At 43.3% G+C, this 17,985-nt stretch overlaps 1 protein-coding gene and 2 long non-coding RNA genes across 4 annotated transcripts in view; 1 reads left to right on the forward strand and 2 right to left on the reverse strand.

Annotated features, from left to right (window-relative positions):
- LOC115402865 (uncharacterized) overlaps nt 1-1,518 on the reverse strand; it is a 14,021-nt gene extending 12,503 nt beyond the window's left edge. Inside the window, exons 1-2 of the long non-coding RNA XR_003933167.1 lie at nt 1,407-1,518; nt 1,359-1,363 (exon numbers count right to left, since the gene is read on the reverse strand). This is a non-coding gene — a long non-coding RNA (uncharacterized LOC115402865). The remainder of the gene's footprint in view (nt 1-1,358; nt 1,364-1,406) is intronic.
- The window catches only part of LOC115402866 (uncharacterized), a 24,339-nt gene extending 7,876 nt beyond the window's left edge, over nt 1-16,463 (forward strand). Inside the window, exons 2-3 of the long non-coding RNA XR_003933168.1 lie at nt 835-841; nt 16,452-16,463. This is a non-coding gene — a long non-coding RNA (uncharacterized LOC115402866). The remainder of the gene's footprint in view (nt 1-834; nt 842-16,451) is intronic.
- The window catches only part of nalf1b (NALCN channel auxiliary factor 1b), an 87,634-nt gene extending 70,964 nt beyond the window's left edge, over nt 1-16,670 (reverse strand). The window contains exon 1 of one of the 2 annotated variants that reach the window (XM_030111470.1): nt 15,334-16,670. In XM_030111470.1, coding sequence (XP_029967330.1) covers nt 15,334-16,062 — 729 coding nt within the window. In that variant the 5' untranslated portion in view covers nt 16,063-16,670. The remainder of the gene's footprint in view (nt 1-15,333) is intronic. The other variant, XM_030111469.1, reaches the window with a different exon arrangement.
- Nucleotides 16,671-17,985: the final 1,315 nt, after the last annotated feature.

Below are 17,985 nucleotides of genomic sequence, written 5' to 3' on the forward strand. Positions count from 1 at the left end.
AAGAAATACACTGCTTAAGGTTTTGACGGCGGGGAAAGAAAGACCCACACGCAGGTGAAGTGGTTGGATAAAGAGATGTGGAAGTGTGTAACGATGCTGAGGGAAGCCCGCCGCTGTCAGACGGCGGCTCAGTGCTGTTTGACAGGCCTGTCACAACAGCAGTTATTGCACAGTGCTATCTGTGTGTGTGTGTGTGTGTGTGTGTGTGTCAGGCGAGAGCACGGCGACGTCTCTATTGTCAGGGAGGTTAATGTTCTAAAAGACAGACTTCTTTCTAGACATTAAGATTATCATGCTTGGAGCTCCGTCGCTGGTTGGAAAAGTCAGGAGAAAAGAAAGAGACGGTGTTGGCGGAGGTGAATAAACAGACCCTCTGAGACAGAAGAAGAGACGAAGGAGAGAAGAGAATCATCCTGTCAGGAATAGTCGGGGTGTCCTCTGTACAGGATATGACCGTCTCCATTCCCTCTCAATCAATCACCATGGCTTGTTTTTTTGTTTTTTTTTTTTCTTTGCCAGAATTGTGCTCTGAGCATCTGGATCTCCTGAACCAGGGCATCAATCCGGAAAGAGGTGGGGGAGGTGGAAGGTCGCGCCCTGACACTTCCCACAAGCAGCACCCCTCCCACTGTTTGTTCGGCCGTCTTCCACACGTGCCTCCGACGCTCTCCCTTTAAATAATCATCCGTATTATTCCTCTGACAACCTTGGACCCGCCCCCCTCGCCACTCGTCTCCATTTTACAGCCCGTGTCTTCCTTTTCTCTTCATGACTCCTCCTCCCAATCTTTTCTATACAGAAACTCGCCCATGCTTTCAAATGGAAATCAATGAGTCAGTTTGTGAAAGTCGCCCTCTTCCTATTTTTCCCCTCTCACCACTTTTCAGTTCACTCAATCACACAATCACACCCATTCACAGATACAAAGGTCTGATCTGGCCTCCCACCAACACTGCGCTTAGCACAAAAACAAACCAATGAAGACTCAGATATCGAAAAACTACTCAGATAATTCACATCTTGCCCAAATTAGATATCCTCATTAATAAAAACAGAATAAAAAAAGGCTTAAAATTGCTAAAAATATATTAAAAAAAATTCTAAAATGGCAAGAAAAAGCCAAAGAGCTAACATAATATCTGAAATAATATCAAAATTTACTCCAGTAAAACACAGAAACAAAACCAGATGACTGATTGGTCATGGAGGTTGCAGACCTCTGTGTTCGATGGTTAATGATTAAGCATCAGACTGAATTCCAGCCAATCGCAAACATGTGTGAACTCATGATTAATAATTTCTACCATTAACATCAGGAAGAGGAATTGATAAGACATGATCGATATCTTTGCCATTACTGACTCTGCTTATCAATCCAAATCTTGATCGACTCTTTTATCAATTACTTCTCGTTTTGCAGTGGAGCGAGTGGGACATCATGTTGTTATGTAAATGACCGATCAATACAGTTGACCAGTTCTTATCCGCTCAGCTCTACCGTGGTTAAAGGATGTAACCCTTTCAGAGTTCACGTTTTCAGTCAGTCCAATATTATAGATATGTAAAAAAAGTGGATCAGGCCTCCTTTAATTTAAGTATTTTTGGTGATCGATCTGCATTTGACAAATTTTACATCATTGGCCAGCAAGTCGCTCTTTGGCTGCACTTCTATTCAAGACTGTTGCATTATAGTTCAATATAACGACGTTTTAACAACGCGGATCAGTCAAGGTGACATTTATTGCTACGCGGCTGCCAATCCAGCCAGTCCGACCACGAACAGACAGGAAACACCACCCATGCCGATGAAACGCATTCACACTAATGACTTCAGCTCAGCATAAAATACTCCACTGTTTCCAGCAACATTGAACTTTTATCTTATCGAAGAAGAAAAGATTTCCTTTTATGGTGCAACTGAATTTCATGCACTCCAAAGAGCTTGACCTTGTCGCAGTGAAAACTACCATAAGAGTGCTAAAAGGGGGATGTAAAGGGGGTACTGTTGTAAATCCCGCCATAAAAAGAGGGAATTGAAGACAGCTTTATCCAGCTAAGAGCTTGCATGTGAGGATTAGGACTATATGGGAGAGATAGGGAGAAAGAGGAGGTGACAGACAGGGACAGCGTTCGTCTGATGGGTAGCCACCTTGATAAAAAAAAAAAAAAAAAAAAGGAATAATATGCAATATATGCAAGGAGAAAATGAGGAGCAAGGGTAAAGGGAGATGACAGTGCTGAGAAAATGTCAATACAGAGGTCAGGCTTCCCATGGGATTACAAAGAAAAACCAATATCTCCACTAAAACACATGCACGCCCTGCAGGTTAGAGGAAACGTGCACAGAGAGGGACTGTGTGTCAAAAGTTTTATTACGAAGTGAGCTGCATTTCTACCCTTGAAGTTTTGTGCTCAGTTGAATTCAGGAAACGTGGACACAGTAACGCAAGGCAGTGACTTTCACGGAACAAAGTCGTGTAAGCAGCTGATAAAACAAGCAGAAATCTTTAAGACGGAGCAAATGAAAATGCATTGTACTGGTATTTTTGTTTCAGGAAAACCACGTCTATTTGCACGGAAACCGCAGAAACGCTGAACACAGTATATTTTTCACCTTTTTGCCACAAGTGGGCGCCATGTCTGAACACCATTGAGATAACAGACACCCGAAATGCAATGAAAGTTTTCCATTTTATTTTGAAAATGTTGCGCAAATGGGATCTAAAAGAGCACTACAGAAATGAATCAGGAACATTAAACCCGTGTTCCTATTTTCTTAAAATTAACAAAGCACTGTCGGCTCCTGAGGTGTGCTGGGATACGAGTCCTAGCTAACCGTTTTTTTGTTTATTGCTGTTTGTCTGTGGTAAATGTTGCAAGATAGAGGAAGTGTATGGCTAGAGGAGGAAATAATGATGCCGTTTCCAAATAGAGATGAACACAAGTACATTTTCTCCGGTTGAACAGAATATGAAACCGTTCTCTGAATCCACTCTTTTCGTGAATTTACATTTGTACACAATCAACATTTATATTTTAATCAGAAAATATAACTTCAAAGTATAATGTAATGCTTTGTCCATTGTATTTGCTCCCACTAAGGTTTGGTGAAGGGGCATAAAAGATACACAAAACCTTTCTTAGTGAAACTGCTGCCAGCGATGTTGCTCTCCTGGTTTTACTGGACGCTCTTGAGTGATGTATATGAGCAAAGCATTTGCGATTAAACATGCTTGTGTAACTGTATATAAAGCAAAAAGAAAAAAAAAATTAAGTCTGTGAGACATACAGTATCAAAAGGAGTCTGAAGCAAACAAAAGCAGCGTTCCACTTCAAACTGAGCTTTTTTTCTAAAGTCAATGATGGATAAATCATTAAGCAGGGATCAGTGAAGGGCTGTCACTGCCACTGCCATGAAAAGAGACAAGTCAGAACAGGCCAAGAGCGCCATTCATGTACAAAGGTGGTTTGCAAGTGGGGGGAAAAAATTAGAAGGAATATATCAAGAACGAGATGAAAGGGAAACGGAGGGAACGCTTGAGTAAAAAGATGAAGAGTGACACTGTTGCCGTTGACAAATGGACAAGAGAGGTTTCGACAAAGCGGGGAACTTCAGCAGGTGAAAAACCGTGCTCACCCCTCCACCATCCATCCCCTTCACACACGGACACACACTCAGCGGGTGAAAAACCGCGAAGAAAAGGCGCTGATAAGACCCTCGTCGTCGGGTCAAGCTCCCTTCCGCTCCTCCTCTGTCTTGCTTTGTTCCTTTCCCATGTTCTATCTGTACCCATCAATAACCCGCCTCCCTTCCCCACCTCCCGACTCCGGCCACAATCAGATTACTCTGTCAGACCCGAGGAGGTGTTGGGATGAGGATACACACCAGCGCAGCTTCAACACACTCCTCCTGTGGACCGCCAGACTCACGTCCCGCCACAGGAAGGCTTCCTGGGTGGCGAGCCGGTTGCTAGGTGCCACTGGAGTAATGATGTGAATAATCATCCTCTCCGGCTTCATAATGAGGGCTGGGAGAAGTACAACACAAATTAATTTCCATTACTTCTACTGGAGGCTTTTAGTGTTTTATGGTCTAAATATTTATTTGCAGGGTTTTTCCCAGAATTTCTTTCTTTTTTTTAATAAACTTCAAATTTCATTCTAATCCTCTGAGATGGATTATTGTATTTTCTTTCATTCAGTTCTAATCATCAGTAATGGATATAAAAAAAAATATTCACCCTTGTTATGCCATAGAAGAGGGAGAGATAGCTGCATTATCACCTCGTCATGTTAAAACTGCACCGCTGGTCCACAAAGTGCAGCCAGAGAAAAAAACCATTCTGAGTTGATAATAAGGCACAAACTCAATTTTACAGTTTCCATAATTTCAGCCTGGTAAACTAACACTTTTACATGTTTCCTATGTATGAATTTGTGAAGTTAAAAGTAAATTCATGCTTGGTAAGGCTGTTTAGATTAAATATGCAATATAGTAGAAACACTAAAACATAACTGGTTGCACGTTGTTGTACAGACTAGCTGTTGTGCCTTCACATGTTTTCTCAAAATACTCCAGTTTCATCATTCCATAACCCAAAACAAACCCGCTAGTTTACTTTAAATTCCTTGCGGATGTTTTTGTGTGTTTCCTCTGCGTTGATCCTGCCTTTTGGCCAACGTGAGGAGAGATCGGCTCCTTCAGCTGCACAGAGTGGGTGTGGAAGTCGGGTGTCTGAACGCAAAGCGATGCTTGATCAGACATTAAACTTTTCAACCTTTCAGGAAACGTCCGGCGTTTACAGCCATGCGGCTGCAGCGCTCTGCTCAACAGACACTCAGAAGAGAGCGATAAATCAGGAACAGCATTTCAGGAAAGGAGAATATTTGTCACAACGTCAAGCTCTTGCTTTAAAGCTCTTCCTTTATTCCCACTGACAGTGGAAAGTATTACAACATAGTGCCACCACGTGCCACAACGCGCTCATGTCCACACACACACACACACACACACACACACACACGTGGCCTCATTCAACATGCACGCACACACACACACGCAAATTCATTGAGAGAAACACTAGGCTGATTAAAATGGAAAGGATTACGTAGCACCAGGTGCTCAAATCGATTGTTTGTACAAAAACCCAGAGAAAATACAGTATGTCAGGGGATGCTGGAGCCGTCTGACACAAGCTCATCGCGCCGCACGCATCACGAGGTATTTCCTCAAATCTACCCGCTCGTTTGTCACCGCCCTCTCTCCTCCAACCTTCTCCCGTTTGCGTCTGTCACCTGACAGGCCTCAGCTTCCAGCTCCATGTGCGTGTTTTCAGGAGCCACAGCGCGTCTGCTCATGTTTTATATGTACAGTAAAGAATGAGTTTATAGTCATGAGACAGAATGCATGTACATGTGTGTGTGTGCGTGTGTGTGTTCCTCTGTTCTGCTATGCTCCCTCTGAATTAGGACATGCTGTGAGCGACTGCTGCTGCTGCTGCTGATGACTCAGTAATGTGAGAATGTCAGCAGAGTCTGAGAACTGTCACTGCTTTCTGTCTCCCTGCTCTGACTGGAGCTTCTTCTGTGTTGCTGTTGCAGATTTCTTATTCTCCTCCTGCTCTTTATGAGATTGATCTTCTCACAGTGCAAACAAGAAAACACCTGAGAACTGTTGCTCGTTGCTCGCCTGATGTTGCCTTTCACTCCTGCACCACTAAGGTTTTGCATCGATCAACAATTAGATCATGTGTACAGCTTAATATATTACATATATTGCTTTATTCCAACAATAAATCACAAGAGAAAGGCAAGCAATGGAAGATGAGTGAATTTAAACCCTTTAAATATGCAAAAATGTCTTCATTTAAGCATGTCTTTCATTATATTATTTTTCTGGAAAGTGCAGTGTGAGAAATGTAGCCACCCTCCTTATCTAATAAATATTTTTAGGTCTCCTCTCATGATGGTAAAAATAGGATCGATAGGGTTGTTGTGTTTATAGTTTAGGTTGAAAAGCTCCCAAGGTCTGAGCACAACAGCTTCAAGAGGTAACGCTCGTCACACAAGTGAGCAAAGTGCCCAGGCAGGAAGTGGATTGATATGACTGAAAAGTGTCCACCTGTTTAAGACGAATCCTCGGCTCGGAGAGAGGACAGGAGCTGCTGACTGCAGTCGAGTCGGGGGAGGTGACAAAATGCTGCAGTCAGCCTGGACACCTTCCAGCAGAACATAGAGACGTGCACATTTATCGGAGTCACTCTGAGTGACATCAGTCTGTGTGGTTTTTGCGATCGTTGCTGTTGTTTGTGGTGAAATTGCATAAAACTGCTCATACAAATATATGAAGGTTTCAAGCAGAAGACCTTGACTCCTTCATATATCCCTTCCAATCTGCAAAACATCACTGAAGCTCTAAAAATAAAGCCCAAATAGCACCTACTTGTACTTCCGGCTTTAAAAATAGCTTCCAAGACGCTGCTTCAATGGAGTTCTGATTAAATGGATCCCATTTTTATCGATGACTCAGTCTATTGAAAAGCAAATCTCTCTTCCCTGAGTAAACAATTGGCTCTGCTGATCATTGTTATGCACAAAAACTGAATAAACAGCTGAATACGAAGATGAAATTCACTGGAGCATCATGGCAGCGAGTCCATATCTTAAAGCTTCTGAGCTCTGAAGGTTAGTGCCTCAATATTACTGACTGTTGATTCATTTTCATTTTCACCTTCGTTTTTATTTTTCAACCATCAGAAACTCACGCTGCATAAATCTGATGTCAGCCAAATCGTGGACACAAGTGCAAAATCTGTGCGGCATCACAGCGACTGCTCCCGTGTCGGTCCTGCTGACGACTGGCGTAACGACGTTATCAGTATCATTAGGTAAGCAACAAATACATTCCTAATGTTTACTGATTTGATTCCTTCCCCGTTTGATGTGTTTTGTATAGATTTAAAGGGCCACTTCTGCTCTCTCTCTCACCCCTTCTCTCCCTTCACTTTGTCACAGAAAATCAAACATAACACATCACCCACTCATCAGCTCATTCAACCGAGCAGACCAGATAGAGAGGAGAGAAACCACAGATTGCAAAGTGTGCATTTGTAGGAGTCCAAAATTGTTTATATTGTTGAGTTGATTGAAATAAATGAATAAATAAATTTTTTTTTTTTTTCTAAATGCAATGTTTATTGGAATATGGGTGGGGTTGGACAATTGTCTCAAACCATTGAGCTGAGAGTCTTTGGCACGCGGGCTCATGCATCAGAGAGACAGGACATACTTTATCAAAGTGACGGAGGCTTCTTTCAGAATGAAAGGTGGGCAAATTACAGGAAGAAATGGTCGCGGATATGCTGATCGAAGCCAAGGCGGCGGCGGAGAGAACTGTTCAGTGTCATTGTGCTGCGTCGACGGGGAATAGAGGATGACGAGAAGGCGTTTCCATGGGGGAGCTGCTGTGTTCTTCTCAAACAGACGCATTCCCTTATCTCCTGCCTGGGGAGAAACAAACACTGGCAGCGCTTATGAAAGGGAGTTTCCCTGAATCTATTTGAGCTGTGCAGAAAAGCCACACAGGCTTAATTGAATTTGAGGAAGAGAGACTAAAGTGCAGGACGTCCAACAGGTCAGTGCAGTGTGTGTTGGAAGAAGTAACATGCGCGTCAGTTCTTTAACAACTGTTCTTAATCTTCTGGCTGCCTCCCTTCAGGGATTACCACTGTGAATCATCTGCTTCCATTTCCTCCCTTCTCTTTACTGCGATGCCAACCATTTCCACGTCCCCCTTCACTACATCCAGGAATCCTCTCCGTTAACCCTTCAACATCTGCTGCAGCCCATAAAGTAATAAAGTCTTTAAATTTAATAAAACTAATTATGCAAAAAACATTGTAAATTAAATCAACTTACATCGCACTCATTTAATAACCCCCAAAGCGCTTTATGACGTTAGTGACATTCACTCATTCACACACTTGGACATATGGACAGATGGGGGGACCAAACCGGCAACCTTCCAACTGAGAGACAACCTGCTCTACCCACTGAGCCATCGCCGCCATAAGCTTACCAATAATGCAATTAAACACTAAACTGTACAACCAATATTTACAACAGCAACATTTACAGCCAATATTTTATGACAGTATTGGCAAGTTATTACGTTATTGGCTATTAATACATTATTGGAGGCCGCAACATTTACATGAAGACATAGAATATGTTTCAAGATGCTTTTATTCTAAAATATGATGATAACAACTACTGAAATGGTAAAAACAGTCAAAAAATATGAGTACATGTCTTTATTGGTTGATCAAACAGGGTTTGGTTGTTCCTAAAGTTCTCAAGTAATTACTGGTGACTATAGAGGTCTGTAGCTGATCAGCTAAACATGAAAATGAAGGATTATTGGTGCGACCAGAGCTCATTTTCTTTGATAAAATTGGTAGTTCGATCCCAGTTTCCGCCTGCCAATGTCACACGGTGTCCTTGGGCAAGACACTGAATCCCAAGATGCTCCAAAAGCTGCATCAACAACCTTGCGTGGAGGCAGCAGTCAGCAAGAAAATGGTGAGCGGTCTCCAGTTTCCGCCCACAGCTCAAAACCATGCATGTGAGGATAACTGGAGATCCTATTCCGCCCTTAGCTGTCAATACGAGTGTGTGTGGTTGTCCTGTGATGGACTGGCGACCTGACGGCCCTCGCTCATCGTTAGCTGGGATTGGCTCCAGCACCCCACGACCCTGAACTGGATAAACCAGCATAAAGGTGAAGATGGATGGTTTAACTCGGTCTGCAGCAGAGCAGCTCCCTTACATCCAGAAGCCATGGACGTTTCTGTTATCTGTGGCGTTTCACATCACAACACAACACAGTGTAAATACTTCGCAGCAGAGGTCCCCAAACTTTTAAGATAAACACCGTTTATTCATATCAAACAAATTTCCTGCAGTGTTAAGGAACCATATTCAAGCATGAGCTCTAAGATATCTTCAAAGCTTCTAAAAGAAGAGAAAAAAAAAATCTCCACAATACCATCACAAATGGATAGAGTCCATCTTTGGAGTAAGAGCTGGTAAAAAAACGTCATTTGTGAACCTCGGAGTGGTCCTGGACTTTCCAAGGTCAAAAATGATCATGCCGTCCACTCATTCAGTGGGCCGCCATGAAATTTGAAGCAAAAATCAATTTTCTTTCTGGAAATAATCTTTTCACTCAGCTCCATCCTTGAGTTCAAATTTCAGTTTCAATGAATGAATAGCGAACGACTAAAGTTCAGCTTCAGCTGCAGCGTTTGTTTGTTGCTACAGTGGAATTACCACATCAACCTGAAGAACTAATTAAATGGGAGGGTAGATGGAATAGTCCTGTAGAAATGGAGAGTGATAAAGGAGAAAAGGTGATTGAATAAGCAAAGCACCAGAGAGGCGCGGCAGGGGAGCGTACGGATGGATCTGTGTGGACAGGCCTGTAATTGAAAGGAAGGAAAGGACTTTAACCTAGATCAGTATCTCTCACTCCAGCACGAAACACAGGGCTCAACACCCACATATTTCCGGAAGAGGCAAGAGGAAGAGAAACCGAAGTCTCCGATGGGAAGAACCGTACAAGGACGGGAGAACGAGGGGCAGGGGGTGATGCGGAGCCTGATACTGGACATGTGTATGCATGATGCTGGTTCCTCTGAGCTCTGACACAGATGGGAAAAAGACAGAACGGGGAGAGGATGTGAAAGAGAGAGACGCGGTGACAGATAGAGGAAGAACGGAGCTCGACATATTGAGACAGAGCCCCGGAGACACGGCCACCAGAGAAGCAGAGAATTATGGGAGTGCAAATTAAATTACACCGGAAGGGACAGTCAGGTCTGGACCTGCAGGAAACACTGCGCATGGGGCTCTCGTGTGTGTGACATGTGCATGTGAATGGGACTGCGCGGTCATACAGGGCTGATAATGAACGTCTCCTGTTTCTGTTTCTATTGAAGAATAAATCTCAAACTCAATGATACAATGTGATTAAATAAAATCACACACACGCACACACACACATGCACACCCTTCTGACTTACTTACTGTACAAAAAGCCACTGTATGTCTGTTATCTGCCTGTCTGACAATAAACCTCGGCTTTACATCAAAATATAATGATTTTTTTTTTGATATATAAATATTTGAATTTTTCACCTCATAATTATGTCAGTGTAAAGACCGATTTAAGCCACGACCAAGAGTAATGACAATCTACAAACACTCACATTTGGTTTGTGTGCATTTTGCAGACGATCACCTATAGCAACAGTGTCCTGCATGCACTAGAACTGCTGGCGCAGAGTCACACAAGCACAAAATGACACGTGACACCCTGGGGTTGACGTGAGGGGTGGAGGAAATCCTCAAACCTATCAGAGCATTTCAATAAATAAAGAAGTTTGCAAATAAAATTTGCTGTCAGCCAGCTGGCGAAATGCTTCTCAACACGCTTACAGCAGCATCGCGACTAAAGGATGAGGTTTTACATGTGTTGAAAAAACATATGCAAATCCTTCCAAATGTTTTTAATCACATTGTATTTTACATACTAACAGCTGATATTCCATATCCATGAAGGTAAACCCACTCTGTCAAAGTGTGTGTCATTTTGCGTGTGTGTGTGTGTATGCACACACAATTTTAAGTTTGTGCTACTTTTTTTTTACACAAAACCTTTAGCAGATTAAGTCCAAAACATTGAATAACACATTACATAATCCAAACCTCAGGTGTTGAACCACATCTTAACACTTGAAAAGCACAAACTTCTATGGTTCCCTGCATGTTGGACGCCAAAAAACAGGCAGGGCCCCTCTTGTGTCATGCACTTCTTGTCTTCTTGAATATATGTGGACAGATAAGCAAGCACACACACAGCACACACACAGCACACACACAGCACACACACATGCATGCACAAACCTACCTGGAGAAAATGTCTCCTCCAATATTTCATATGCAAAACATTTTACTATTTGACTTCTGCATGCGAGGGAATACTGTGGAACCAAGGCCACGTTTAGCCTCGGGTTCAAGTCTGTTTAACTTTATCTCAGAGAAATGCGTTGCTGCAGGCCTGCTGTTTATCTGTTGTCACGCAACCACAGCTTGAGTAAACATGCTTTTGAGAAAATGTGATGCCATCATGTATGTACTAAAGTATTTATTCTACTGAATTAGTGTTTAAAAGTGTTTGTGATCACTTTTTTCTGCACGGTCCGGAAAAAATACTGTGCTTGGGAATATATATATATATATACATATATATGTACGAAAAGGTGAAGGAGGTATTTACTTTTGAAAGGCATGACAACGTGCAGCACAGTGGACCTGTTATGGAGCTGGCAGGTGGCACCGCACCAACAGAGACAGAGAGATAACCAGCTGCAGGGAAACACAATGAAGCGACTATGGAAGGCGAGCGAGGAGACGGTGGTCGACACAGCCACTGTCAAGGCCACGAGCCAGCAGCAGAGAATTTACTGACCTGAAGCGAAGGAAACAAAAGAGCCGACAACTGTGTGGACAAACTACCCACAGGAAGGATAAGCACCCTGTTCTGTGACATGCAGGTGGAGTAAAGTGTGAGCAGCTCCAGGCAGTAACTGTAGTCTGATGTGTAGATCTGTGTGTGTGTGTGTGTGTGTGTGTGCGCGCGCAGACGAGCTGTGTGTGTTACAGACTTTAAAACTTTTCATGAGCACTACAGTCCTATGGAGGCCAGTCAAAGCCCTGATAATGAAAGAAGAGTGGACACAGGAAAGATCAACTCAGTAAATGAAAATAAATCGCACAGGTCAAGTTTCAACAGACAATAACACAGAGAGGTGTGTGGACTTCAGGGTTGTTTGAGGTTTTTCCTCAATGTTTTCGTTGTCTCCTTTAGGAGTGTTCCTTTTCACCTCAGATCTTTACATTCCATGTTGCTATTTTCCTCATTCGGACAGCAGATGCTCCAAGTTATCATGGAGATCCTCACCAGGCTAATATTGGTCCTGAAACAGCTTTGAAACTAGTAACGGCAAACAAAAAACTGGACTCTGCTGCCACAGCACATCCTCTGAATATCCATAGCAGACAATCACAGGTCAGATGAACACCCTTCACAGTGGTTGATGCAAAGCAATTTCAGTCAGACGGGTTATTGCAGCAAGGAGCCACCGTGAGCAATAACAGTAACCCCGGACTCGCAGTGCTAAGTGGAAGTTATCCTTCACCGTTGTTAGTCCTCACCATTTTGCTTTTTCAGTGATGACTGAGACCGTTAATCCAACAGTGAAAGTGGGATTTGTGCTCGCTTTGATACTGCAGAGACTCTGGGTTAAATACCAAAGTCAAAAGAAGCGACTTCAACCTTCCTTTTTTTGACTGCTCCTCCACGGCTGTTTCTTCTGACCTTTTTATTTTAGTTAATTTAAAGATATGTTTTTATCACTTAAACCACTGAGAATGTTTCTTAAATTGTAGAGTCAAACAAAGATACGAAAATAATTATCATTTACAATATGAGAGAAGATACTTATTTGAATAACTAAGGTTCATCAGCTTTATGAGTATACATTACATATTATTATTATTATTATTATTATTATTATTATTATTATTATTATTAATAATTATTATTATTATATTTTATTGCTTAAACTGACCACTACATCTCATCACCAATGAATTGTATTAAAAGACCATTTGTTTCATAAACTAAGTTAAGCCTTTGGTGGCGTTATATGACATCTGTAGTATTCAATATAATTTCTAGCTTCTGTTTGTGATCCTTTGCTTAGCTTTGTAAGGTTTTATTGGCACATTAGTGATACCTTTGTTTGTAAAAAAAAAAAAAACATGTTTAACCCAATGTTCAGATAAACGTATTGCTATCTTTTTAATTTACATTTCATTTTCACATGCAAACAAATAGTCGGGTATTTTATTAGTCTGTCAATCAGCAAAGCTAACCAGGGTGCTTTCACATTGCGACCTATGGCTTTAACTATATTAACATCAGTTTACATTATTTATTAAGGCTTGTGTGATAACCATACTTTGTTGCCTGTATTATGTGAGTACTTCTATTATCTATTCACTAAGAGTCCAAATCCAGTGTTACCTCTCCTTATAGCTTTACCCAATTTCCTGCTATAAAGCCACCATATTTATCTCTCACTCACTCTATTAATGATCACAGAATGACGCTACAATGCTCATTCTGGTAGTGTGGGAAGAAAAGAACCTTTCAAAACTGTTGTAAATGTAAAGGAACTGTTCGGAGCATGGGAATTAGAGCAAAAGGAGCGATAAGGCTGAGTAGCAATAATTATGACTTCAAGTTGTATAATGTCTTTTCATTGTCCAGCAGAGTGGTTCTTCAGGAAGCCATGGCTTGAGATGCAGGCCTGGGGTGCTGTGCTCTCACAAAGGTCACACTAACACTGAAACAGATTAGCAATTCAGATTTGGCGAGCGGGGCTAAAAGGCTTCAGTAGCCCTGCTTCAGTCTTATTACATTAGCAAAGAGTAGGAGTGCAAAAGAGTGCTATTGTTTGGATGGAAAAACAGAGAAGCAGCTGTAGCATGTCATCAGAAATACTGTCACATCCATATAAGCTGCATGTATAATCTTGCACGCTCAGAAAAAAAGTGTATAACAATGAGAATAACTTACAATAAGCAAACTGCATATGCATTTCCTTGGTATGTTATCACAATACTGCTATTTAATGCAAAGACGGGCTATCAGTGTTCGTACGTCTGTACTATGACCATCTGTCTCTGTACAACATCTGTTATGCAGAAATGAGTTTAGATAGCAGGATCTTTATGACAGCAGTTTTGAGGGAAAATTTCCTGCTTCTCAAAGCTCATTTTCTGTTATGTTGCTCTTTGAGAGATTATGCTGCTCGCCTGGCTTTAAACACATCTGACAGCAACTGCACTCCTTCTGATGATTCTGATGCGAGAATCTTTTGTGCTGTGCTTCTAATAAACACAAATATATGTCACCTCCAAAGTGGAAAATGAAAATGAACCTATATGGTGCATGCAGTCTAATGACGCATGCACTATACCTCTGCCAGGTATAGTACAAGCTAGGCTGACATCATAAATCTCCGCTGTCCTTGTGAGGCTTTACTCCCACACCCCCAGTAGCTTCCACAGTTTCCATACCACTGATTCTCAGTCATGTCTATGTAAAATCCCTACACTGCATATTTTATATCTCCAGAGGGTGTTAAGCCAAACAAGAAAACACGCCTAATTTAGATGTGGGAAGACCTGGTTGAGGAGACTATCCTTTAGTAAACATAGTCAAATAAATCAGGTAGAGCATGACCTTTGTGTCAGTACAGCTAACTACCTTAGACTAACTGAAAATATGTATGCAAATAGATGGATGCAGAGCTACACAGGTACATGGACACACACGCACAGCTGAGAGAGCGTTGGCTGCGTTTCAGCACCATGGACAGTGAATACAAGAGCATGCAGCACCAGTGATGGAGAGACGAGCATCTGCAACAGTCCAGTGCACAACAAATGAAATATATTGAAGAGTAATTCAAACAATGTATCCCCACCCTGTTTCTCTTTGCAGGTTTACATTGTTCACCAAAGCAGAATACAATTTAACACCAAAGGTAACACAAGGCTTATTGTGCATTGCATTGCTGTGCCTATAGATGATGTTGACCTTGGTATACTGTGCTGCACGCTCGAACAACAAGGCAAAAAGTCTCATTTAGACCCTCCATGACCGACAAGGAAAAAGCTCAAGACATGTGCTGTGTTGCTGCTGTGCTGTTGGAACAAGTGCAAAGCCTGGATTAAGAGCAGAATTCACTGGAGTGGTATTAACAATATTGAAATGTGTAATAGTCAACAGGCCCTGTCTTCGATCATTTCACAGGGCTGAACCTGAACTATAATCCAAATGTCGAAACGTTGCTTCCACAGTCACAGTTCACACAGAAAGCAACGTGCTCACAAGGCCAGAAAACTGAGAAAAACAAGAAATATCTTGATGGGCTGCAGGAGGACGTGTGGACCTGTATTTTGAGCTCTTCATGCCATTTTCCCAATATGCAACTGCGTATTTGCAGAAAAACCCAGGCAGGCCAAGCGATGCAGTGAAGGCTCTGCTGGTCGCCTCAACTCTTTGAAAAATAAATACCACTAGACTGACAGATATGCCCGATGGTTGCCATGACAATCGTGAACCCACCCCCTTAAAAATCACTCCTGTGCACGCGCGCGCGCGCGCGAGAGAGAGAGACCTGGCCGCGTTAGTCCTACCTTGCACTCCTCCATGCACGTCCTAACCGAGTATGCATCCGTCTCGTATTTCTGAACCAGCAGTTCAAACTCCCGGTAGTTCTCCTCCGCCCGCTGGTCCAGACGCTGATAAGCCCGCACGCACTCACATCCCAGCCGATCCATCCCCATGGTCATATTCAGGGTGCAATTCAAATCGCCCGGACTCGTAAACCCGTTAAACAAATCCAAAAGTGAGTAGGAATTACAAAAAGAAAGGTACAAATCGCTTAGATCCACGTACGCCAACTGTGTCCCCTTTTCCCCTCCGTCAGAGAGGCCGAGGCACACGGTCTCCACGTCCGTGAGATTAAAGCAGTCTCTGGACAGGCTGTCTGGGTGACAGGTGTCCATTCGCCACAGAGGTTTGGTAGAATTCCCTAGAAAAATAACATCTTGCTCTCTGGCGAGACGGTCGGGGTCAGGTGATGTTGGGGTTTGGTGTTGGTGGAGGGAGTTTGGGTACTCGCCCATGTCCGTGATTGCAAGCCCCTCGTCCGACCGCTTGTCTCGGGTTCGCGTCAGTTTCGCCTCGGCGCAGAACCACAAGTGATCAGAGAGCAGGACGGTGATGAAGAGCAGAGAGGCCAGCGACAGTCGCCATCTCTGGGCCCGCTCCGACTCGGTAAATGGCTTCTCGTTCTCTCGGGGTGCAAACCAGTATTTTAAGCCTTCGTCATGCTGCCGACGCATCCAAGCACCCCTGGTCATATTTTAGGAAAGTGCTGCCCTGGCCGACTCCACCGCGGGGGCTGCTCTGCCACAATACTCATTGACTTGTTGGGAGATGGACTCCGGTTGGTTCTCCTCTGTAACGGTGGGGTGCCGTGCCTCCGCCGGTCCAGGGCGCTCCACTATCGCGCCCGCAGCAATCGGTGCTATTCCGATCCAATTAGCGTGGCCGCACAGATTAAGCTTTGCGCTGCCGCATCCCGGTTCTCCATGGCTCTCCGGGGGGAAACGGCGTCCTCTTTGACCGCATGCCCCCCTCTCCCGACCGTCCCTCCCCGGGTTTGTTCTCTCGTCAGGGGCGCAGGGAGACCAGCTGTTGCGAGCCTCTCGGTACTGATGCTGCGCGTCAGCCGCCGTTCGCTTTGCAGATTCACTTAAAGGAGAGCGACGAGCCGCTTTGATGCAGGCTGACTGCTTTCTCTGTCCCGTGCCTGGGCGGAAAGCCGAGAATCATTCCTCCTGTTGGCCATTGTCATCTTGGACCGCGGTTAAGTTGCCGCCATGTTCGTCTTGAAACACTTTTTCGGAGAGCTGGGTCTGTTTGCGTCATCTCCATCGTTGCAATAGCTCCATCGTTGCGCAGTGGCGGAGCAGCTTATTACCTATATGCACACCGCACACGCACGCACAGGCGCGCGCGGAGGGTGAGGGAGAGACCACAGACGCTGGAAGGTGTTTAATGCCCTTTAGAGCGTCTCATGAATAGTACTGCCCCAGTGTTTCTCCGGGAGGCAACAAACGCGACATCTTGGTTTTGGTGCAGAACAGGCGCGCGCATATCACAAGAATAACAATGCAGTTAAGAGATCACTCTCTTTGTTGCTGTACAATCACTCCGCATCACTGACCCGATTCATTATGTAAAACAAGGCACACAAGTGTCCTATGCTGGACTTTAAATCACTTGAATATCTTCCCCTTGAAGAAAATAAGTTGGAATTAGACGCTGAAATTACAGAGGGTGGAACACCTGAACGAGTGGAGAGCAGCTGAACAAGCATAAGGTCCGTGCTTAAAGGTTTAACAACATTATCTGTTCCCTGCAAGTGGGTCCCATCTTATCAGCTGTGTGCTGTTTGGTCAGTGTGTTTAAAACAAGCACATGCCTTGCAGTGTGGCTCTATATGCACTGTCCCCGCACGCGTGCGTGAGGGAAAGACAGAGGGATGGAGAGATAGATGATGGTTGCACTTGGGGTGCTGAAAGTAAATTACAGTATTTATCCTCATCCTTAAAACTACCAATCATTGTCAGTGTGCATGGCTTGGAGAGCTACCAAAGAGACAAGAGAGTCTTCCCTAATGCTAATAGGCTGTATACTGGGGAGAAGACAAGAGATGATTAGCTGATTAATTTGCGCTTAAGGCTGTGCAAGAGGCAGCTTATTCTACAATTTGTTGTTGAGGAGGAGGAAAGTGCTGGTCTGACACCAGTCCAATTAGTTGTAATGCAGCAAGTGTCCTGCCAAAAGAAAGAAAAAAAAGGATTCCACAAAATGTTGAAAAATGTCAGGATTTTGATCAAAGTTTTACATGTTGGAAAAGTTTCAGCACCACGGACAGCTCACCACTTACTGCTGAAACAGGAGCAGTTCAGCCCTTTATGGGGAAATACTGAAGTGAAAATACATTCACTTGTAGGTTTTTCTGGTTTTATTAATTATTTTTTGTTTGTTTGTTTTGAAGTTGCTGATATAAGTTAACAACAATCACAAACATCATCCCTTTTTGTTGTGATAAAAGCAGTTTAGTGCTCCGATATGAGGATTGTAAAGTCTTTTAGGAGACTTCCAGTGAGATCAGTTTGCCAATTCAGGCAAAATTTGAGAACACAATATTTTTTTTTTTCATTTTTACACATTCCTCAAGATTTCTGTATCTTTTTAAGACTAAATCTAAAAAG

Source organism: Salarias fasciatus, chromosome 16 (assembly GCF_902148845.1).
Source record: "Salarias fasciatus chromosome 16, fSalaFa1.1, whole genome shotgun sequence".
NCBI lineage: Eukaryota > Metazoa > Chordata > Actinopteri > Blenniiformes > Blenniidae > Salarias > Salarias fasciatus.